This window comes from Anabrus simplex, chromosome 1 (assembly GCF_040414725.1).
Source record: "Anabrus simplex isolate iqAnaSimp1 chromosome 1, ASM4041472v1, whole genome shotgun sequence".
Classification (NCBI taxonomy): Eukaryota; Metazoa; Arthropoda; class Insecta; order Orthoptera; family Tettigoniidae; genus Anabrus; species Anabrus simplex.
In genome coordinates, this window is record NC_090265.1 from 54,399,164 (window position 1) to 54,422,677 (window position 23,514).

At 41.7% G+C, this 23,514-nt stretch overlaps 1 protein-coding gene across 1 annotated transcript; it reads left to right on the forward strand.

The window, feature by feature from the left end:
• The first annotated feature begins 2,062 nt into the window (after positions 1-2,062).
• On the forward strand, positions 2,063-22,898 carry LOC136877287 (intermembrane lipid transfer protein VPS13A-like). The gene is made up of 4 exons (XM_068227743.1): positions 2,063-2,162; positions 2,335-2,421; positions 21,870-22,067; positions 22,876-22,898. The coding sequence occupies exons 1-4, from the start codon at positions 2,063-2,065 to the stop codon at positions 22,896-22,898; spliced, it is 408 nt and encodes a 135-aa protein (XP_068083844.1).
• Positions 22,899-23,514: the final 616 nt, after the last annotated feature.

Genomic DNA, 23,514 nt, shown 5'->3' on the forward strand with positions numbered 1-23,514 from the left:
TCACTTCACTGCTTCCGTCTACCGCATCAAAAGACACGAATTAGGCCTATGTTGGCTTTTCGAATCGAAGAAAACTAGAATAACACTCCTTATTAAAGATGCCCCTGTGGGTGGGGGCGGTAGAATAACACCCACGCTATCCCCAGCCTATCGTAAGAGGCGACTAAAAGGGGCCCCAGGGGCTCAAAACTTTGGAGCGTGGGTTAGCGACCACGGGACCCTTAGCTGAATCCTGGCATTGCTTCCACTTACTTGTGCTAGGCTCCTCACTTTCATCTATCCTATCCGACTCTTGGTCAACTCTTGTTTTTTTCAACCCCCACGGTATTAGGTTCCCCAGGCCTTGGGATCCTTTTATTTTCACGTGGTCCTTGTCTTCCTTTGGCCGATATCTTCACTGTTTGAAGTGTCGGATCCGTTCATTTTCTCCCTCAGATTAGTGTTATATAGAGGACGGTTGCCCAGTTGTACTTCCCTTTAAAACAATAATCACCACCACCACCAACACCACCACTACCACCTCATTGAAGGAAACCTCCATTACGAAGCCATGAATTTGACATGCGTGGAGGAAACGTTAGGATCCCTTATCATAGATGAAATGGCTATCAAGCCCAGAGTACATTATGATCGTAATCCTGATCAGCAACAGTTCTGGAAATAGGCCTACTTGATGAGACGCTCGAAGGTAAGCTAACTAATCAATTCGCGATTATTCTATATTCTTTCAGATGTACTATTTTTAATAGGCCTAAAATATCTGGAAGTTTTTTGCTATTGGTTTTACGTCGCACTGACACAGATAAGTCTTATGGCGACGATGGGATAGGAAAGGGCTAGGAGTGTGAAGGAATCGGCCGTGGCCTTAATTAAGGTACAGCCACAGCATTTTCGTGGTGTGAAAATGGAAAACCACGGAAAACGATCTTTAGGGCTGCCGACAGTAGGATTCGAGCCCACTATCTCTCCAATGCAAGCTCACAGCTGCGTGCTCCTAACCGCACGGCCAACTCTCCCGGTAGTTTTATATTATCTTAGATGCTATTGATATTAAGAATGACACCATGCCTTTTCAGAAAAACCTGTCACTCTGGAGGTCTCTTCCTTGGCCATGATATGTGGTTATCTCGTTCGAGTTGCGGAAGAAAATTCCAACTGACAATCACGTTTGGGACAGATATCCTCGGCCACTACTGACAGTCCATTAATGTGCCTCATTAGGACGAAAGATCGTGGAGTATTACGCTACCCCTCAAAAGAGTTTTGTTTACTTCCTGCAAAATATGTTGAATTTTGCGCGTCACTCATTACGTTATCTGGGAAATACGAATTTAGTTTAAAATCTTCACGTTTTTGTTGTTCCAAAGTTCATTGAGGCATTCAAATGTGACGAGTGTGATCAGAGAGTAGGCCTACTGACTGCAGCCCTTATTACAAAACTTTTAGAACCAATACTCGACAATGAAGCTCATACAATTAATTACAGATGCTCATGACTTGGAAAAGAACTTCAGGACAAAGCCTTTAAGTTGGAAGATCTTAAAAATGTGAGTGATACGAGCAGTGATCACGGTAAGTCATTTTCAATGTATTACTTTTATTAATTATCACACTTGACTTCGCCTAAAGTAATTCTAAATACCACTTAAATGTGCCTTACTTTACATCCAACCACTCGAAATCACATTTAGGTGGTCCTAACTTCATTATTTGTAGATTTTTACGTCTTTAGAAACCAACATGTACTATTAATTGAATGTATTTCGCGCGAGCAGCATAGCAAGATGTCGAGACCTCTAGCGGACGTTCGTAAAACTACTTGCGACCCGCATTTCTATCGGTCCACTTCCCGGCCTTGTAAATCTCGTAGGCAACGATATAGCCTACTAAATAACTAATCATGTTAAGGTATTCCACCTGGCCATGCTAGAATGTCTCAGCTCAGTAACTCCTTGCTACAGGGTACACCCTCTCTTGATGGAGAGAAGTGGGTTGTTGTTTTTATATTTATAAATTTAGTTTTTATACACTGCGTATATCTGGCAATCGAATATATTTCAATATGGTTTTCGAAGATATTCTTGTGTCGTTATTAAATAGATTTCTAGGTGATTATGTAGAAAATTTAGATCCGTCACAACTCAAGATTGGCATATGGGGAGGTAAGCAATGCTTCAAATGATAGTTGGGGTTAACTTCACAATTTCGATAAATATAATACGGTATTTTATACGTTAACATATATTGCTCGAAACCTCAACATAATTTTTATCGTGAATTTGTACAATTGCTGCAAAGAATATGTACTTTTAAACCTATTGTCAATTTTTTTAGGTGATGTTGTACTTCAAAATTTAATTATGAAACAGAATGCCTTGGATGAGCTCAATTTGCCCATAAAAACGTTATATGGGCATTTAGGTGAGTTATACTGTTATAATAGTTTTTCAATAGTATATATTTTTAGGCCTATTTTTTCTGGCAGTCACATAATACTTGAAAACGTCTATACATTTTGGGTGGTGCTTTAGGCTTAGAAGTAAATTTTGAGAATATATATATCAGGAATTAGTTTAAGGGAGACGTCGAGGAAAGTAGAAGTGTAGGAGGAGGGAAAGGAGAATGTGGTAGTGTTTCACGTTGAAACTAAAACGAAAGACAAACAGGTATAAGTACCAACATAGTTGGGGACGTGTGGAACCTGTTAAATGCAGCATGGGTGAAATTTAAGGAAGCGGAGATTGTTATCAGTGGAATACTGTGTAGGAGGGATACTGACTGGAAGGTGATTGGGGATTGAAATGAGACTATGGAGTGGGCTATGTGGGAAACTGGGAGTGAGATTTCTAGATAATAATGGGTGGATAAGAGATAGGGACCTGCGCTCAGTTGGCCTTCACTTCAACCGCAGTGGTACATAAAATTCAGTGGTGAAAATACTTGGAGTCATTTGAAGCAACGCCTACCCTAGGAAATACGATTAAAAATAAATATCGTAACAAATTTTTCTGCTGTTGTTATTGCGTTAAATCAACAATAATCTCTATTTGATATGTGCTACATGATGACAGCAGATGATGTGCTTCGCTGATCGCCCCGGTAGATGGCGACAGCAGATTACTTGTTCTGACCGGCAGGCGGTCTGTAACTTGTCTCACCCAGGACTTTTTGTGTTGTTCCCTTCCTTCAGCTTGGCGACTGGAGCGGGGTGGCGGACGAAAGATAGGTTACCGCCCGCGCTCCTCTCTCCCCAGAGAGGCATGCCTCGTCTGTTATTTGAGAGTGCAGAAACTCCCCCGCGAAGGTGACAATGAAATACCGTATTGTTAATTGTGTGTTATTCTTAATTAGTAGGCAATCAATGCATTATTGGCTGTATTTGTGATAATTCAGACATGGACTGTTAGTTGTGCAGAACAAGACTGACATCATCCAGTTGAAACTCATTAGAGTGAAGTAGGCCCTTCGGGAACTTACGAGTCTTTTGAACTCTTTAACCCGAAAAACCGTTATCATCTTGGAGGCCAAAAACAAAAGATGTATGCCTAATTTGAACATTAAGTATTTTGACTGTAAAGTAGCGAGAACATTTCAGTTTTCTTTATATACACGATATTCATGGTTAACAGCCTATTCCGAAAGGAAGAAGCTTTTATATTATAAGAGTGTTTTGTTTGGTGGTGAAAAAGAATGGACTTTAAATAGGGTAATAGTTACAAAAACCTTTCTTAGAAAAGCAGAGAAGCGTCAACATTCAAATAAACATATTCGGAATGAAGAGAAATTCCGTTTACTGGGGCGCGGGAGCGTAGAACATTCTTTATCTGAAGGTGCAAGAATTCAAGCCGTTAAAAATAACGAAGTCGTGAAACACAATTGGCTTGTTGTTGAGAGACTTGTTGACATTGTATGTTTCTTGGGAAACAGGAGCTTGGATTTCGAGGTCATTTTGAAGGGGAAGACTCGATTAACAGGGGCAATTACCTAGAGTTGTTAGATCTTCTTTCGAAACAGGAACAGTACATTCGAAATCAACTCCAGTCCACATCGGGCTTTAAAGGCAGATCAAGTGAAAACAGAATGAATTTATTGAGTCTGAAACTACTATAATTCAGGAGACAATCAAAGCAGATTTAGATTCTTGTGATTTCATTGGTATTCAGGCAGATGAGACCTTAGATGTATCAAAACAGATCAAGTTAGTGTAATATTCCGGTTCTGCTCAAAACAGGGTCCCACAGAATGATTAATAGGCTTTTATGATGTTTCAATTGATAAGACCGCTTCAGGCTATCAAAATTAATTGTCGACATTCTGCGAAAATGGGGAGTGATTGATAAAGTCGTATTTCAATGGCAGGAAAGCATGGGGGTGCTGAGCATTACGTTAAACAAGTTTGCCCAAGGACAATATTTCTACACTGTTATGCCCACAAGTTAAACCTCGTTCTAATCCATTGCTCCAAAACAATAAAATCAGTCAGGCTCTTCATTCATAATCTGACAGCGTTTCATTAATTTTTTTAGCAGATCCTCAAAAAGAGCTCATCTTCTGGAAAGGAGTATGGGCACTCTAAAGAGGATAAAGACATACTTGCGTAATACAAGAACAATGAAAGACTCAGCAGTCTTAGTACCTTTTCTGTCGAGAAAAAGCTTGCGAAGGAATTGATGAGTGATCAAGTATTGAAGGACCGTGTGATTGACCATTTTGCAACCAAGAAAACTCGACTTTGGAACTAAAAACCAAACCCCATGGCGCAAGAGCCCCGAAGGGCCTTGGCCTACCAAGCGACCGCTGCTCAGCCCGAAGGACTGCAGATTATGAGGTGTCATGTGGTCACCACGACGAATCCTTTCGGCAGGTATTCTTGGTTTTCTAGATCGGGGCCTCCATCTCACCGTCAAATGGCTCTTCAATTCTAATCACGTAGGCTGAGTGGACCTCGAACCAGCCCTCAGATCCAGGTAAACATGCCTGACCCGGCCGGGCAACGAACCCGGGGCCTCCGAGTAAGAGGCAGGCACGTACCCCTTCGCCGCGGGGCCGGCCGACGTTTGGAACCACCCTACAAAAAACTTCAAGGTAAGATTTCCTGTCTACCCATTCAATAACTAATAGCTTCGACACTGATAAAATTAGGAAATTTCTTTGGAAGGGTTATAGGGAGGTACATTCAGGGAAACGGGGTGGTCTAGGGAACGTTGATAAGGGAACAGGGAACAGGAAATCCAGCAGGTATGACATACAGATGTTAGTGCTCAACTGTAGTAATATTGTAACAAAAGGAATAGAATTATGTAATTTAATAGATACTGTATATACTTACAAGATATTGTATTAAGAGTTGCATCATCGCAGAGAAATAATTTAATGGATGCAGAAATTTTCTCACGGAACTGGAGGGTGTATCGTAGAGATAGGAATGGTAGGAGAGGAGTATTCATTCTGGGGAAAGAAGAATTTGTAAACTACGAAAAAGTTAAACATGGCAAACATGAAATCTATATATATATAAAATAAGAGTTTTGTCTGTACATTGCTCAAAATTTAAAAAGGATGGTATTTCTGTATCAGTCGTGCCCACAGTAACGAGAAAATGCGCTGTTTACTTTTCCGTAATTTCTGTCTGTCTGTATGTATGTACACGCATCACGAGAAAACGGCTGAAGAGAATTTAATGAAAATCGATATACAAAGTCAGGTAATAAGTCGCTATAATCTAGGCCATAAGTAATTTTATTCACCCTGACTGACATGGTAGCTTAGGGGAAGGCCTAAAATTTAATTCTCAAATATTTAAATTATTAGTGTCCATATCTTAATGAAAATCGGTATACACTGACTGACAGAGCAAATGCAACACCAAGAAGGAGTGGCTCGAAAGGGATGAAAGTTGGGGAAAATACAGAGACGGCACGGACGAATAATTGATGTTTATTTCAAACCGATATGCAGGTTACACAATGCGCACGGCATCGACTCAGTAGGATGTAGGACCACCGCGAGCGGCGATGGACGCAGAAACACGTCGAGGTACAGAGTCAATAAGAGTGCGGATGGTATCCTGAGGGATGGTTCTCCATTCTCTGTCAACCATTTGTCACAGTTGGTCGTCCGTACGAGGCTGGGGCAGAGTTTGCAAACGGCGTCCAATGAGATCCCACACGTGTTCGATTGGTGAGAGATCCGGAGAGTACGCTGGCCACGGAAGCATCTGTACACCTCGTAGAGCCTGTTGGGAGATGCGAGCAGTGTGTGGGCGGGCATTATCCTGCTGAAACAGAGCATTGAGCAGCCCCTGAAGGTTCGGGAGTGCCACCGGCCGCAGCACATGCTGCACGTAGCGGTGGGCATTTAACGTGCCTTGAATACGCACTAGAGGTGACGTGGAATCATACGCAATACGCAATAGCGCCCCAAACCATGATGCCGCGTTGTCTAGCGGTAGGGCGCTCCACAGTTACTGCCGGATTTGACCTTTCTCCACGCCGACGCCACACTCGTCTGCGGTGACTATCACTGACAGAACAGAAGCGTGACTCATCGGAGAACACGACGTTCCGCCATTCCCTCATCCAAGTCGCTCTAGCCCGGCATCATGCCAGGCGTGCACGTCTATGCTGTGGAGTCAATGGTAGTCTTCTGAGCGGACGCCGGGAGTGCAGGCCTCCTTCAACCAATCGACGGGAAATTGTTCTGGTCGATATTGGAACAGCCAGGGTGTCTTGCACATGCTGAAGAATGGCGGTTGACGTGGCGTGCGGGGCTGCCACCGCTTGGCGGCGGATGCGCCGATCCTCGCGTGCTGACGTCACTCGGGCTGCGCCTGGACCCCTCGCACGTGCCACATGTCCCTGCGCCAACCATCTTCGCCACAGGCGCTGCACCGTGGACACATCCCTATGGGTATCGGCTGCGATTTGACGAAGCGACCAACCTGCCCTTCTCAGCCCGATCACCATACCCCTCGTAAAGTCGTCTGTCTGCTGGAAATGCCTCCGTTGACGGCGGCCTGGCATTCTTAGCTATACACGTATCCTGTGGCACACGACAACACGTTCTACAATGACTGTCGGCTGAGAAATCACGGTACGAATTGGGCCATTCGCCAACGCCGTGTCCCATTTATCGTTCGCTACGTGCGCAGCACAGCGGCGCATTTCACATCATGAGCATACCTCAGTGACGTCATTCTACCCTGCAATTGGCATAAAGTTCTGACCACTCCTTCTTGGTGTTGCATTTGCTCTGTCAGTCAGTGTACAAAGTTGGGGAATAACTCGCTATAATCTGGGCCATAAACAAGTTTACTCACACTGAGTGAAATGATAGTTTAGGGGAAGGCCTAAAATTTAATCCTCAAATATTTGTTATTAATAATCGTACCTTAACGAAAATTGGTACGGGAAGTTGAGGAATAAGTCGCTACAATCTAGGCCATTGGGAAAAAGGGTAGTTTAGGGGAAAACCTAAAATTAAATTCTCAACTATTCGTTATTAGTGGTCCTATCTTAATGAAAACCGGTATGAAAAGTCGGGAAATAAGTTGCTATAATCTACGCCATAATTAATTTTATTCACGCTGAATGAAATGGTAGTTTAGGGGAAGGCCTAAAATGTAATTCTCAAATATTATGCTTTTAAGGGTCTTTTGATAAATACAACATAACTAAAGTTATACAGTTTTAAATATCCGATCACTTTTATCTTATGCATTGTTAGCGTACCGGCTATGATCATAGAGATATTCATGAATTTGGATTTTTATTATTAAGTCCGTATCAGCGCCAAGTCAAGAGAACATGGGTAAACAGAATTTAATGACAATCAGTATGTGAAGTAGGAGAATAAGGAACTACAGTCTACTTTATAATAATAATTTATAAGACGTCCTAATATTACAGAGTTGAAACAAAACTAGATGTTATGGCCTACAATATAGCTCATAAAACTGATCAACAATAACATTACATTGACCATTGTTTGTTGTGGTGGACTTTGTGTCTTCTGTCGCCACTCATCTACGATATAGGATTACTGCTGTGTACCGAGTATCTTTTTAATTTACCTTACGTCACACCGACACAGATAGGTCTTATGGAGACGATGGGATAGGAAAGGGCTTGGCCTTAATTGCAGTCCAAGAATTTGCCTGATGTGAAAATGGGAAACCACGGAATACCATTTTCAGGTCTGCCGACAGTGGTGTTCAAATCCACCGGGTGCAAGCTCACAGCTGCGCGCCCCTAACCACACGGCCAACTCGCCCGGTTGTACCGAGTGTAACAGCCTACTTGAATATTGGTAGGAAGTAACTGGGGAGTTAGATAACTTTCTTCTTAAGGATGCCATTCCTCTGGTTCATAAATTTTCTGATACTACTGGTACGTAACACACTGCTTCATCATAGCATTCGAGCTTTTCAGTCCCTACTCTGAGGCACTGCTTGAAATGAGTAGTGTGCATATTTAAGGGAATTATGGCAGAGGAGTGTTCACGGCAGTCTGCGGCTTGGTCATTCCAGCTCTGGAACTTTGGACTGTTAGATCGGCAACGTAGTACTGCAAGAGACCATCTCATTTTTTCCGTATTGAACAGGTGGTAATCAAAGTTTTATTGTTCTCCTTTTAACGGTAGTACTGTTCATTAAAAGTGAGAAAATGTGCGGTTTTTCATTTGATCGAGTATGTTATATGATAACATTGCTTTTCATCGCTACTTACAGTACCTACTGACGTTTTTGTAATGACCTTTGTTTACTTCAGTGAGGAAAACCAGAAGGTCAGTCTTTCTGAACCGGGCGAGTTGGCCGTGCGCGTAGAGGCGGGCGGCTGTGAGCTTGCATCCGGGAGTTAGTAGGTTCGAATCCCACTATCGGCAGCCCTGAAAATGGTTTTCCGTGGTTTCCCATTTTCACACCAGGCAAATGCTGGGGCTGTACCTTAATTAAGGCCACGGCCGCTTCCTTCCAAATCCTAGGCCTTTCCTATCCCATCGTCGCCAAAAGACGTATCTGTGTCGGTGCGACGTAAAGCCCCTAGCAAAAAAAGTCTTTCTGAGAATCCCGTAGCGAAGCACGGGTATATCAGCTAGTTCTAGATATAAGGCTCATCTCTAAGATATATTTGAGTGTACAGACCGATAAAGGGTAGTTCAGACATTCATTCAGAATTATTTGATAAAATAATCAGCCATGTGAGAAACGGTAAGGAAAGAAACGTGATTGTAGGGGGTGATTTCATTTTATAATATACCAAATGTCGATTGGGAAGGTAATGCGAACGACAGGTAGCATGACCAACAAATAGATAATAAGTTAATATGGGAAGGGCACCTGATTCAGAAAGTGATGGGACCAACTAGAGGGAAGAATATTCTGGATGTGGTGCTGGTAAAACCAGATGAGTTCTACAGAGAAACCGAAGTAATAGATAGTATTAATGAACACGAGGCTGTTTTTGTGGTAATAAAAAATAAATGTGAAAGAAAGGAAGATATTAAATTTAGGACTATTAGGCAGTACCGTATGGCTGATAAAACAGGCATGAGGGAGTTTTTAGTAAGTAAAATGATCGGTGAAATACGGTAAATAAAAATGTAAACAGACTCTGGTGTGGGTTTAAAGCAATTGCTGAGAAATGTGAAAATAGGTTTGTACCTTTTGTTACCGTGTTTTTGTGGTAGTTATGCATGAAAGAAGGTGCTGGGTGGTGAATAGGTCTCAAGCTACTAAAGTGAAAATTAATTTTAAAATTTAACAAGGTTATATTTTCTTTTCAAAATTAGGTAACAACAAATAGAACAGGTACTTAGTAGCCGAAACACGATTGAGAAATACATTTACATAGGTACCCCATTTGGGGCTTCAAAAGTCAGAAACATAATTCTTGAGCAAGGAGCCCAACCTTACAATGAACACCATACAACAAAGGGGCCGAAAATCCCCAAACATGCCAGAAACATTTGCTTCCAATTATACCCAAAAGCCTCCTTGAGGCAGAGACACAATTTTCAATAAAGGGCAACTTCCCCTTAAAATACAAGCCTATCATAGGCCACTCCGAACTCCACTTTTAAGCTGTCCTCCAAGGACGTATACACAGGGGTAAAATACCCAACCTACTGAGGTCTGTTAAATGACAAGAAAGTTAATACATGACCTCTAAAATACAATTTGAGAGGAGGCGAATTTGCACTCCTAATACACTTTGCTTAAGACCTACTTGGCACTAGGCCATTAATACAAGGGCTAATCCCATACTACAGAGGTGACTTAATAACAATTTACATTACATTACGGAAGAATTGGTTGAGAAAAATAAGTTCACCTCAAGACGATGTGAGTGGGAGCTCGAGAGGGTTAGGCACTCTCTATCCCGATATGTCGTTTGAAAGATAGAATAGATACCAGTAGTTTTTACATTTTAAAGGAAAGTTACATGGTGGAAGGCCTAGAACCCGCCCCGAAAGTTAAACTGCTGAGCTAGCAAAGAAAGAAGTTATTAATCGGCCATTACCTTGTTGTTGACCGCTGCCGAAGAAAGAGGCGCTTCCCGCCCCCTGCTATGTACTTAACACACTGAAAGATGGAACAGAAGTGGCCCAGAGACCCGAAAATCAGCAGTTTATATCCTCTCGCGGAAAGTTCTAGGCGTTAGGGGAAAGAAAACACCCTCCCACAAACTCTTTATTGGGTAGGACCCCGCAACAGATTCAAGTTGGGGGAAGATACACCAGATTGGTCAGAAATTAATAGAAGAAATTCGGGATTGGATACATTCATAACAAGGGGAAGAAAGGGGTAAATATTGCCAACTTAAACAATGACAGAAAGAAATTTAACAAAGAACAAACTCTTGAAATTAAATTTTCTCCAAAAAAAATAGTTCTTTGACTCCGCACTAGATTGCACTATTGTAGATCTTCAGTAGTGTCCTCTAGAAGAGAAAGTTCACACTTCTTACTTCAAGTGAAACAAAACCACATCAAAAATGACACAGTTCAAATACTCAAAATTTTCCACGTGGTGACATCTTCTGAGAAAGTAGAGAATTAATAGCGTAGATAAAGTTCAGACTTCCTCCAGCAGAGGAGTTTCACCTGGCGCAATTTTTAAATTAGCGGCGTGGAGGTGTACCGCCCTTTAAAGACCTCCCCCCCCAAAGTTCCTCCAAGGGGTAACACAGAAGAACATAAACTTTTGTTTGAAAATAAGGTCCCAGTTTTGATGTTGATATTAAAATAAATTGCAGAAGTATTTGAGAAATTCCAAAATTTTGTTGTTGCAGGTGAGGCAAGGTCTTTCTGTTTGTAGTAGTTGAATTCTGAAGATAAACTTTTAATACTTAAAAGTGAAGAAAAATTTTGCAATGTCCAGCAAATATTGCTGTTGAATTCCCAAGTGTAGTCATCTCTTATAGTAACTGTTCATGTAGTAGATGGTGATGAAGTGGGATGGCCAGACCGGCCGTTGCGGCTCGCGTCCAAAGGAGGCCGCTCGGACCCCTCAAGTACCCTGAGATACCGCTCGCCCGCACTATGAGGGGAGCAGAGGTGTTGAAGCACGCCGCGCCCGCGGTGAACATATACAGGCTGCGGGCAAGTAGCAGGTCGTGCGCCGCACATCAGCCTTGGCCGGGAGGAGATCTCCGGCTCGCCGTGCACACGTCGTCCTCGCTGGGGCCGAGGGGGCCCGTCCTCTGCTCCAGTTGCTGCACGGCGCCGCGCGGCTGCGGGGGCACTGAAACATTAAAGCTTGGCGGCAGAATTGTGTTGGACCATCATCTTTGTTTTTTTTAAGGGCACAGGCTTGGTGAGGAGGTTGAGGGGTCAGCGGCGTGCAGATATCCATGGCATTTACTCAAATCAAGCCACAGTGTGTATTGAAGCAGGAGACGGGAGCGTGGTAATGGCCGAGGCAAGGACAGAATGGCAGTTTAACGGATCGGGGAAGGTTTTACACGAGGCTTACATATAAGACCAAAATATTATAGAAGGGGCAGAAAGCCTTAAAAGTTGAACTCAAAAAAAAATATAACCTTCATATTCCTTTCAAATTATATGAAGCAAGTTGACACAAAATTTACACTGGTTTCACCTGTGACAGGTGAACCCTAAATATCCTCTCGGTGACTGGATTGCTTACTAACAACGTAACTGGCGTAAGGAAATCGAGAATAACACATGGCCCATGGAATCTGGGGGCAAGCTTGCCCGCGGGAACAAAATTTTTGACCATTACTTGGTCACCTACTTTTAAAGGGGTGGGTCTCCGTCCACGATCATACCTTTCCCTAACCTTTTCATGAGATACTTTAAGATTAGCTTTAGCCTTCTTCCAAAGATCTTTAATGTTGTCCGGATCTATTGTCTCAGGCAGAATGTCACTCAGAGACCAGAGGTTAGAGAGCGGCGTGTTGGGAACAAACTTAAACATCAAAGAAGCTGGAGTAAACTTGTGAGATTCATGAACCGCCGAATTCAAAGCAAAAGCTATCCAATGCAGGGACGTGTCCCACCTGGAATGATCTTCATGATGATAGGCAATAAGTGCGGACCTGAGATTACGGTTAACCCGTTCAGCCAGGGATGGTTGAGGGTAATAAGCAGACGTAGTTACATGAGAGATGGACAAGTCAAAACAGAATTTACGAAAAAGATTAGATGTAAAAGCCTTAGCATTATCAGATACAATATATTGGCACGGACCAAAAGAAGCAAAAATAGAATTTAAGCAAGTAATGGTAGACTGAGCGGTAGCCAGCTTAGTCGGAAATAACCAAGAAAATCTGGTAAAACCATCTACACATACAAAGATGAATTTGTTGGCATTTCCCTTCGACTGGGGGAAGGGTCCTACATAATCAATATACAGGCGTTCCATGGGGCGCGATGCTTGATGCGAAGACAAGAGGCCTACCTTGGTGGACATGGTTGGTTTACTAATCAAACAGGATTTACAAGCCTTTACTAGTTCACGGATTTCACCGTCCATACCTTTCCAGATGAACATTTCACGAATCTTTTCACGGGTTTTAAAGATTCCAAGATGCCCTCCTAATGGGGTCTCATGATAATACTTGAAGATCATAGGTACAAGAACCGCTGGAACAACAACCTTCATCATCTTATCATGCCTCGAAGGGCAACATAGAACACCATTCCTCAGAACATAAGGGACGACATGTTCCCCAGAAGAAAGGGTTTCCATTGTCGGAGCCAGCGTCGGATCTTCACGTTGGTATTTCTCAATATCCCTAAAAAGCATGGGAGCATCTGTTAAGATGGCATTAACACCAGATAGTATGGACTCGGGAGGTGATGAACTGTCGATCGGTTCCTGGGTCTCGACGTCGTTAGAAAACATACGGCTGAGTCCATCAGCAACAACATTTTCGGTACCTCTGATATGCCTGACATCAAATTGGAAGGCAGAAATACGGATGGCCCAACGGGCTATACGACCAGTACGACGCGGCCTACCTAAGACCCAGCTTAAGGCTTGATTATCTGTCTCCAGGTCGAATTTGACATGTTCCAGATAGAGACGGAACTTTTCTAAGGCAAATAAGACTGCCAACCCTTCGAGCTCATAGATGGAATACTTGGCTTCTTGAGCCGATAGAGTCCTAGATGCATAGGCGATGGGTCGCCTCCCTAGTTCAGTCTCTTGAAGAAGGACTGCAGCTACAGCTGACGATGACGCGTCCGTTTGGACGATGAATTTCTTTGAGAAATCAGGCATAGCAAGTACAGGGGCATTACAAAGAGCTAATTTCAGATCTTCAAAAGCGGCTTGTTGAGAAGGTCCCCACTCGAATTTGATGCCTTTCCTACGAAGAAGGTTTAAGGGCGCCGCTCTATTAGCAAAGTTAGGAATGAACTTTCTGAAGAAATTCACCATACCAATGAACCTGGCGATACCTTTAATGTCCTTGGGAGGTTTAAAATCACGGATGGCCTGTGTTCTAGAATGATCGACTGCTACACCATCGGGTGACACAATATGCCCTAGGAATGACATAGAGGGCTTAGCAAAGGCAACCTTGGACAACTTAACAGTTAACCCAGCCTTACGAAGGCGATCGAGAACTTCTCGCAAATGATCTAGATGTTCTTCAAAAGTCTCTGAAAATACGACGACATCATCTAAATAGTGATATAAGTACTCGAATTTGATGTCGGAGAAGACCCTATCTAGTAGCCTAGTGAGCACAGCTGCTCCCGTAGGGAGCCCGAAAGGCACGCGGTTGTATTCATATAAATTCCAGTCCGTGGCAAACGCTGTAAGGTGTTTAGACTCTTCGGCAAGGGGAATTTGATTATAGGCCTGATTTAAGTCCAAGATGGTGAAGAACTTGGCCTTACGAAACCATGAAAAACAAGAATGAAGGTCAGGAAGGGGCACAGATTGCAACACCACCTTCCGATTGAGAGCCCTGTAATCAATGACAGGCCTGAAGCCTCCTTGGGGTTTCGGGACTAGAAAAATAGGCGATGAATACGCCGACTTAGAGGGCCTAATAATACCATCCTTCAACATCTGATCGATAATTTCTTTCAGAGCCTTCATTTTAGGTGGAGATAGCCTATAAGGTGGAAGACGGACAGGAATCGAATCCGTGACCTCAATTTTGTATTCAATAAGGCCAGTAACACCAAGAGTATCAGAGAACACCTCGGGAAAAGACTGACACAGTTTGCGAATACTATCAGCCTGCTCCTCAGGTAGATGTCTAAGGTCTAACAACATCTCATCCTGGGTAGGCGAAATAGAAGAACATGACACAGAATTACACTTTAATAGTGGTATTTTACAACTAGAAGCAAATTTGAATGTGCACGACCTAGACTGGAGATCGAGCACAAGACCAGTGTGAGAAATAAAGTCAGCTCCCAATATAATGGGGCAAGACAATTGTTTGGCCACAAACAATTTAATTTTCCATGTAAACTTAAAAATACGAATCTTGACCAGTAAGGAACCTAAAATTTCTAATTGAGATGAATTAGCCGAAACGTATTGAACAGGAGAAGAGACATAGTCAGGAAGTTTACAAACCGATTTCAATTTAGAATACCATTCAGCCGAAATAATCGAACAAACACTGCCTGAATCTAAGAGAGCTGTTATAGGCTCGTTATTTAACTCAATCTTAAGAAAAGGAACAGGTGCGGGGGTATCCGCCGCAATCCTAAGACATTCTTTAGGGCATTCAAAAGATGAATTTGAAGGCTGATCGTTCTCTGCATTTACAACCTGTTTACTAGGGGCTGAGTCTCGGGAAGATGGATTAGTCGACTCAGCCGAAGCCACTAGTCACTTTTTATTATTGGCATAGGTGGAATTTGCACCAGAAGTTGAGCAGGAGGGGGTGCTATTTGAGTTGGGACAATTCTTGGCAATATGTGAGAAAGCCCCACATTTAAAACAGCCTTGTGATGACCCGGCTCCATTCCTTGTCCCGCTTGACTTGATCAGCGGACACTTGTTGCGCAGATGGTCAGGCGACCCGCAAGCATAACATTTACGGGGATTGACTGGTCGGCGAGGTGGAGGCCGAGTGTTACTAAAGGAAAGCGGGGGTTCTTTCGCTACACGCAAAGAATCGGCGTATCTAACTCCTTCCGCTGAGACGGCCAACGCTTCAAGTTCAGAGAAAGTTTGCGGGCACGCCGCGAAACACAAGTATGACCTATAGGGAGGTGAAATTCCCTCTACAATAGCCTGTACAATCTGATCTTCAGGAAAATGAAGGGCAAACACCCTAGTATAAAACTTAATGTCCTGTATGAAATCAGCCAAGTTTTCATCCAAGCGCTGTACACGATAATAGTACTTCTGAATAAGGGAGGACCTGGCCCTAGCCGGGATGAAGTTAGCTAGCAAATGGGCATGGAAATCCTCAATAGATGATTGCTCGGCAATGGCTCTAACTATTTTGTCAGAGAGAATACCAATAGCATACGGATAGATAATTTGCAAGATTTGACATGGAGAAAGAGAAAAAACAAGGGCATGATCCTGAAATTCCACTAGAAATCTTAAAAATGAAATTACGTCACTGGTGGTATTAACGGAGAACTTAGATATACCTCTGAGCATAATTGCCAATGGATGAGGCAAGCTACTAAACCCGGGTGACATAGTAGGTAAAGGTTTCAATGGCAAAGAAGTTAATTCAGAACGGATGTTACTCAACGATGCACGGCGTTCAGACTCGTTGTCCAATGGGGCAGAGATAGTTTGAGCAGCGATGGTTTTCCTATTTACTTCTCCCTTAGCAGGTTCTTCCTCGCTACCTACATTCACTATGGTGGGCTGATCAGATTTGGGAGGAACTTCCCCAGTTAACAATTGAGTGACCTTACTAGATAATTCGGAAATATTTTCCAGGAGCGTACTAGCTTGCTTCCTCTGAACGTCATTCAGTTTTAGAGACAACAGATCGTTAACCCTATTCGAAAAATGATATAGCCTGCCTTGCACACGCTTAATTTGATTCGGAGACGGATCATTTTCATCAAAAAAACTAACTACAGAAGCTAGCCCAGTAACATTCTCCGTGATCGTGGAAAGAGAATCGTCAATTTCTTTCTCTCCCAAATTGGGGATGGAAATGGGCAAATCAAGGGATTCTCTAAGCTTGTTAGTGTCTACTGCAACCGTGCCTCCAGATTGCACATTTCTGATATTTAATTCATAGATCAACTCCTCTTTGCGCAAATAATTAAGATGGAGAACATCGCGAGGGCCTGGCATGATGACAGAACAATTTTGAAAAAGTCAAAAAATTCCAGCAACTGAGAAAATGGTTAGAGTTCGGATCAAAACAATGTGTAGCCGTCAAAAGGGGCTAAATTGAGACCCATTCAACCACGCTCTGCTACCACTTGTTACCGTGTTTTTGTGGTAGTTATGCATGAAAGAAGGTGCTGGGTGGTGAATAGGTCTCAAGCTACTAAAGTGAAAATTAATTTTAAAATTTAACAAGGTTATATTTTCTTTTCAAAATTAGGTAACAACAAATAGAACAGGTACTTAGTAGCCGAAACACGATTGAGAAATACATTTACATAGGTACCCCATTTGGGGCTTCAAAAGTCAGAAACATAATTCTTGAGCAAGGAGCCCAACCTTACAATGAACACCATACAACAAAGGGGCCGAAAACCCCCAAACATGCCAGAAACATTTGCTTCCAATTATACCCAAAAGCCTCCTTGAGGCAGAGACACAATTTTCAATAAAGGGCAACTTCCCCTTAAAATACAAGCCTATCATAGGCCACTCCGAACTCCACTTTTAAGCTGTCCTCCAAGGACGTATACACAGGGGTAAAATACCCAACCTACTGAGGTCTGTTAAATGACAAGAAAGTTAATACATGACCTCTAAAATACAATTTGAGAGGAGGCGAATTTGCACTCCTAATACACTTTGCTTAAGACCTACTTGGCACTAGGCCATTAATACAAGGGCTAATCCCATACTACAGAGGTGACTTAATAACAATTTACATTACATTACGGAAGAATTGGTTGAGAAAAATAAGTTCACCTCAAGACGATGTGAGTGGGAGCTCGAGAGGGTTAGGCACTCTCTATCCCGATATGTCGTTTGAAAGATAGAATAGATACCAGTAGTTTTTACATTTTAAAGGAAAGTTACATGGTGGAAGGCCTAGAACCCGCCCCGAAAGTTAAACTGCTGAGCTAGCAAAGAAAGAAGTTATTAATCGGCCATTACCTTGTTGTTGACCGCTGCCGAAGAAAGAGGCGCTTCCCGCCCCCTGCTATGTACTTAACACACTGAAAGATGGAACAGAAGTGGCCCGGAGACCCGAAAATCAGCAGTTTATATCCTCTCGCGGAAAGTTCTAGGCGTTAGGGGAAAGAAAACACCCTCCCACAAACTCTTTATTGGGTAGGACCCCGCAACAGATTCAAGTTGGGGGAAGATACACCAGATTGGTCAGAAATTAATAGAAGAAATTCGGGATTGGATACATTCATAACAAGGGGAAGAAAGGGGTAAATATTGCCAACTTAAACAATGACAGAAAGAAATTTAACAAAGAACAAACTCTTGAAATTAAATTTTCTCCAAAAAAAAAATAGTTCTTTGACTCCGCACTAGATTGCACTATTGTAGATCTTCAGTAGTGTCCTCTAGAAGAGAAAGTTCACACTTCTTACTTCAAGTGAAACAAAACCACATCAAAAATGACACAGTTCAAAAACTCAAAATTTTCCACGTGGTGACATCTTCTGAGAAAGTAGAGAATTAATAGCGTAGATAAAGTTCAGACTTCCTCCAGCAGAGGAGTTTCACCTGGCGCAATTTTTAAATTAGCGGCGTGGAGGTGTACCGCCCGGTACACCTTTAAAGGTGGTAAGGAATGGAAAAGATCCACTATATTATATTTAATGGATGCAGAAATTTTCTCATGGAACTGGAGGGTGTATCCTAGAGATAGGAATGGTAGGAGGGGAGTATTCATTCTGGTGAAAGAAGAATTTGTAAACTACGAAAAAGTTAAACATGACAAACATGAAATTCTAGAGACTAAGTAGGAGGTGCAGGTTGGAAAGTTAGAAAAAGCTGTGGAAGTAAGGAGAAATTGAAGGAATTTACTAGGAAATTGAAATTAGCAAAGAAGTCAGCTAAGAGTAACATACCGGGCGAGTTGGCCGTGCGGGTAGGAGAGCACAGCTGTGAGCTCGCATCCGGTAGATAGTGAGTTCGAACCCCACTGTCGGCAGCCCTGGAGATGGTTTTTCGTGGTTTCCCATTTTCACACCAGGCAAATGCTGGGGCTGTACCCTAATTAAGGCCATGGCCGATTCCTTCCCATTCCTAGACCTTTCCTGTTCCATCGTCGCTATAAGACCTATCTGTGTCGGTGCGACGTAAAGCAACTAGCAAAAAGAAGGGGTAACATGATGGCAAGCATAATTGGCGGTCGTACACATTTTAGTGAAAAATGGAAGAGTATGTATAGGGACCTTAAGGGAGAAACAGGTTCCAAGAAGGATATTCCAGGAATCATTAATGAACAAGGGGAGTGTGTATGCAAGGATTTTCAAAAGGCAGAAGTATTCACTCAGCAGTATGTAAAGATTGTTGGTTACAAGGATAATATCCAGATAGAGGAGGTGACTAATGCCAAAGTAGTATTAAATTTTACCTATGACAACAATAACATTTACGGTAAGATACAAAATTTGAAAACTAGAAAAGCAGCTGGAATTGATAAGGTTTCGAGGGATGTACTAAAGATATTGGGTTGGGATATAGTAGCCTACCATATTTGAAGTAATTTGATTATTGTTTGGATGAAGGAGCTATACCAAATGAATAGAGAGTTGCTATAGTAGCCCCTGTGTATAAAGGAAAGGGTGATAGACATAAAGCTGAAAATTACAGAAAAGTCAGTTTGACATGCATTGCATACAACTTTGGGAAAGCATTCTTTCTGATTACTTAAGACATGTTTGCTAAATTAATAACTGGTTTGATAGAAGGCAGTTTGGGTTTAGGAAAGGTTAATCCACTGAAGCTCAATTTGTAGGATTCCAGCAAGGTATAGCGGATATCCTGGATTCAGGAGGTCAGTTGGACTGTATCGCGATTGATCTGTCTAAGCATTTTATAGGGTAGATCATGGGAGACTACTGGTAAAAATGAGTGCAGTTGGACTTGACAAAAGAGTGGCTGAATGGGTTGCTCTGTTTCTAGAAAACAGAACTCAGAGAATTAGAGTAGGCGAAGCTTTATCTGTCCCTGTAATAATTCAGAGGGGAATTTCTCAAGGCAGTATTATTGGACCTTTATGTTTTCTTATATGTATATATCAATGATATGTGTAAAGAAGTGGAACCAGAGATAAGGCTTTTTGCAGATGGTATTTTTCTGTACAGAGTAATAAATAAATTGCTAGATTGTGAGCAACTGCAAAATGACCTCGATAATGTTGTGAGATGGACAGCTAGGCGATTGTGTGTTGATAAACGGGGTTAAAAGTCAGGTTGTGTGTTTCACAAATAGGAAAAGTCCTCTCTGCACATGAATATGAGGGTGTTTAGGGTTTGTAGTAAGGTTGTAAAGGAGAGGGCATATAAGTCTCTGGTAAGATCCAAACTAGAGTATGGTTCCAGTGTATGGGGCCCTCACCAGGATTACTTGATTCAAGAACTGGAAAAATCCAAAGAAAAACAGCTCGATTTGTTCTGGGTGATTTCCGACAAAAGAGTAGAGTTACAAAAATGTTGCAAAGTTTGGGATTGGAAGAATTGGGAGAAAGGAGACGAGCTGCTCGTCTAAGTGGTATGTTCCGAGCTGTCAATGGAGATTCGGCGTGGTGGACATCAGTAGACGAATAAGTTTGACTGGTGACTAAATGTAGGAAAGTTCACAATATGAAGGTAAAATATTCGTTTATAGAAAGGGATGTTAGGGATTGGAATAACTTACCAAGGGAGATGTTCAATAAATTTCCAATTTCTTTGCAATCGTTTAAGAAAAGTCTAGGAAAACAACAGATAGGTTATCTGCAACATTGGCGACTGTCCTAAATGTACATCAGTACTCATTTATCGATTTGTTTAATTCGAGAAAATATCGACCGACTAATTCCGTCATATACCAGTTCCGACTATCAGCATCGTCGAAGGCTCCTTTGAACAAGCGTACGTCGCCAACGTCAAGGGCCTGCCTCTGTAGTGTAACGGTTATCGCAATTATCTGCCGTCCTTAGAGGCAAGGCCCTACCCAGGCATATTTTTTCGGAGGGGGTTAGGTTTTGGTGGCGTTGGAGGACCGAAAACAAAAACTATAGTAACAAATATTTTTACTTCAAAATTGATTTTGTTGAAGGAACAGTTTGAAATAGTTTTAGAACAGTATCGTTTACAACTCAGTGAGTGAAGCTGAAAATTAAATTCATAACGGTCTGGTGGGCAGAACGCGCTTTAACAGGTGCATGGAGTACGACACAAAAATAGCTGTCATTTAACTAAAAATTGGGATTACCTAATGTTTCACTGTATTAAACATATTTAGAAGTTTATTTAAAATCTTCTAGTTGATCGATAACATAAAATATTCATCGGTGTTTATTGAAATCGTTTTCATGGTGCAAAATGCACTAAAAACATAACAAACTATACGTATATCTCACCAAAATTAAAATTCCCACTTATGTTTTCAGTAAATGTGTTAACTATATTCATGTAGAAACATTTAGAGACGGCACAGATTTTATAGGTTAAATTTATTTATTTATTTTACAAATGCATGTATATATAATAATTCTGATTTATTGTAGGCTATTTCAAAACCCGTATATGCTGCTTATTTTGTCAAGTTCACTTTTGTTCCAGAGAGTTTCTAAACTCAGCCGTAGGTACAGCCTTCGTTAGAAGGTCGGGTTGGATTCCCGTTACGCCAGAGATGTATGTATCCCAGGAGGGGTTTTGCGGTTAAAACGTGACATGCAATTTACTTGCATTGGGGGTGTGCCAACTGCCAGAGATTTATGAATGCCAGGAGGGCTGGTTTTCTGGTTAAAATGGGACATGCAACTCAAATACGAATGTGATTACGTCTGAAGAAACTGCACCTCTACGGCGAGAAGACACGAGTTTACTATACTGACGTCGAGAATATCTCCGAGCAAAAGAGCAGACATTGTTCTGCCAACACTTTTAATTTCGATAAGCTGGATGTGTTCATTATTCGAACTGGTTGAATGTCAGTCTATACAGGCTAGAGGATATATATGGAATGGTATACATTACTATTTCTCCATATTTGTCTGTTTTAATCTTTTATACAGCTCTAAACTTTGTATTTAATGTTTCAGGAAAACTTGTGCTGAAGATTCCATGGGAGAGTCTGTACAGTGCTCGAGTGATAATAAGTTTGGAAAGGTTATTCTTGCTGGCAGTTCCCAATCAGGATATCAAATACGATCCAAAGAAAGAGGAGAAGGCACTTCTAGAATATAAGCAAAAGGAACTGCTGAGAATTGAAAAGGCTAAACAGCAGGAAAAAGAGAAAGGTAAACATGCATTCATCTATTCCAGTAGTTTATCGTGTGTTTCGATATTCGTGAAATTTCTGGTGTTGAAGTTCTTCGTGTTGTGAATTACAGTACTTTCTTGTGAGTGTGAAGTGGATGTGAATGTTCTGGATATTTTTTAAGTTGTGTCTTATGTGTGTTGTCTTCTGGTGTAAGATCACTTTCCATCAGAGCCTCTCATTTCCCTGATCCATCTACAGCCATTTGTGGTAATTTTTGACTCGCGTATATATTGTACCAGTTGTTTCATAAGTCCCTAGACCTACGTTCTCATTGTGTGTCTGAAGAACCCCTGTGTCCTCTTATACAGAGTATCAGTAATGGTTTCCAATACTTTGTACACAACTTTGTTGGGTACTAACTGCAACTGACCGTATTTCTGGTACTTTTTATGCAGGATTTTCAATTCCTCTTTCGATTTTGTGAGGTGTGTCAGTCTTTGATTGTTCTTTCAGGTGGAAGAGGGTATCAGCTACATATGCTGCTTCCAGTTTTATAACTGTGTTGTAATGTTTTAGTTTTTCATGTATGGATACGCATTTTTGTAGACATCCCAAGGTAATTTTGGCGCTTGTTTTTCTTATTTGGATCGAGGATATTTCAGTTTAGATTCCTTGTTATTACTTCACCAATGTATTTGAAATGCGTGAAAATTTTGAGTTTATTCCATTTATGGTTATTTCCTTTAATTATGTTGGTTTTTAGAACATAATTTCTGTCTTTTCGAATAATATTTTTAGGATGGTTTTATTTGCAATGTTTTGAAGTTATGACGTCTGTGTTTTAGGTTCGTCCATCACCCTTCCGTAGTCATGTTTTAATCTCGAATGGTGCAGCTAATTCACCCCTGAACTTCACTTTGAACTTGGTGTTTGTGAAGGTCAATTTTATCATATTTGTTAATTTGGGGTGCAAGCCAACGTGTCCTTGAATTTATAGTAGAACTTCCCTGTGGATGCTAATTATGCCAAGTCTTCAGTGAAACGAAGGCAATTTGTTTTTTATTTTTTATTTTGGGGGCATTCATTTCTTAGACTATTCTCTCATTGTCATATCTAGAGCGAATTCGGACCGTAGAGTTACCGAGCAAATTGATGTATTCCCAAAGACGCACAACAGATGCTGTCAAGTGTGTACACTGTTTTATTTAAAAGTTATTTTACACATGTTCTTACACACACGCAATAATGAACCTCCATCTTGACAAAAATCTGACTGCTACAGCAGCATTTCACAACCAGCTACCAACATAACCAATTCACATACGGTAGGCCTACTTGACTTCAACAACTTGACTAACACGACTCCCACACATGTCTCATTGAAACAAATCAACTCGTACGTTGCTTGACCAGTCTTCTAGAAGAATATGAACAACAATCAATCAATCAATACTGATCTGCATTTAGGGCAGTCGCCCAGGTGG

Bases quoted from the DNA above. Each gene is read 5' to 3' on its own strand.
- LOC136877287 (XM_068227743.1), top strand. From the start codon at position 2,063: ATGGTTTTCGAAGATATTCTTGTGTCGTTATTAAATAGATTTCTAGGT. The intron at 2,163-2,334 runs GTAAGCAATGCT...CAATTTTTTTAG, and splicing joins CAAGATTGGCATATGGGGAG to GTGATGTTGTACTTCAAAAT. The intron at 22,068-22,875 runs GTAAACATGCAT...TCTGTGTTTTAG, and splicing joins ACAGCAGGAAAAAGAGAAAG to GTTCGTCCATCACCCTTCCG.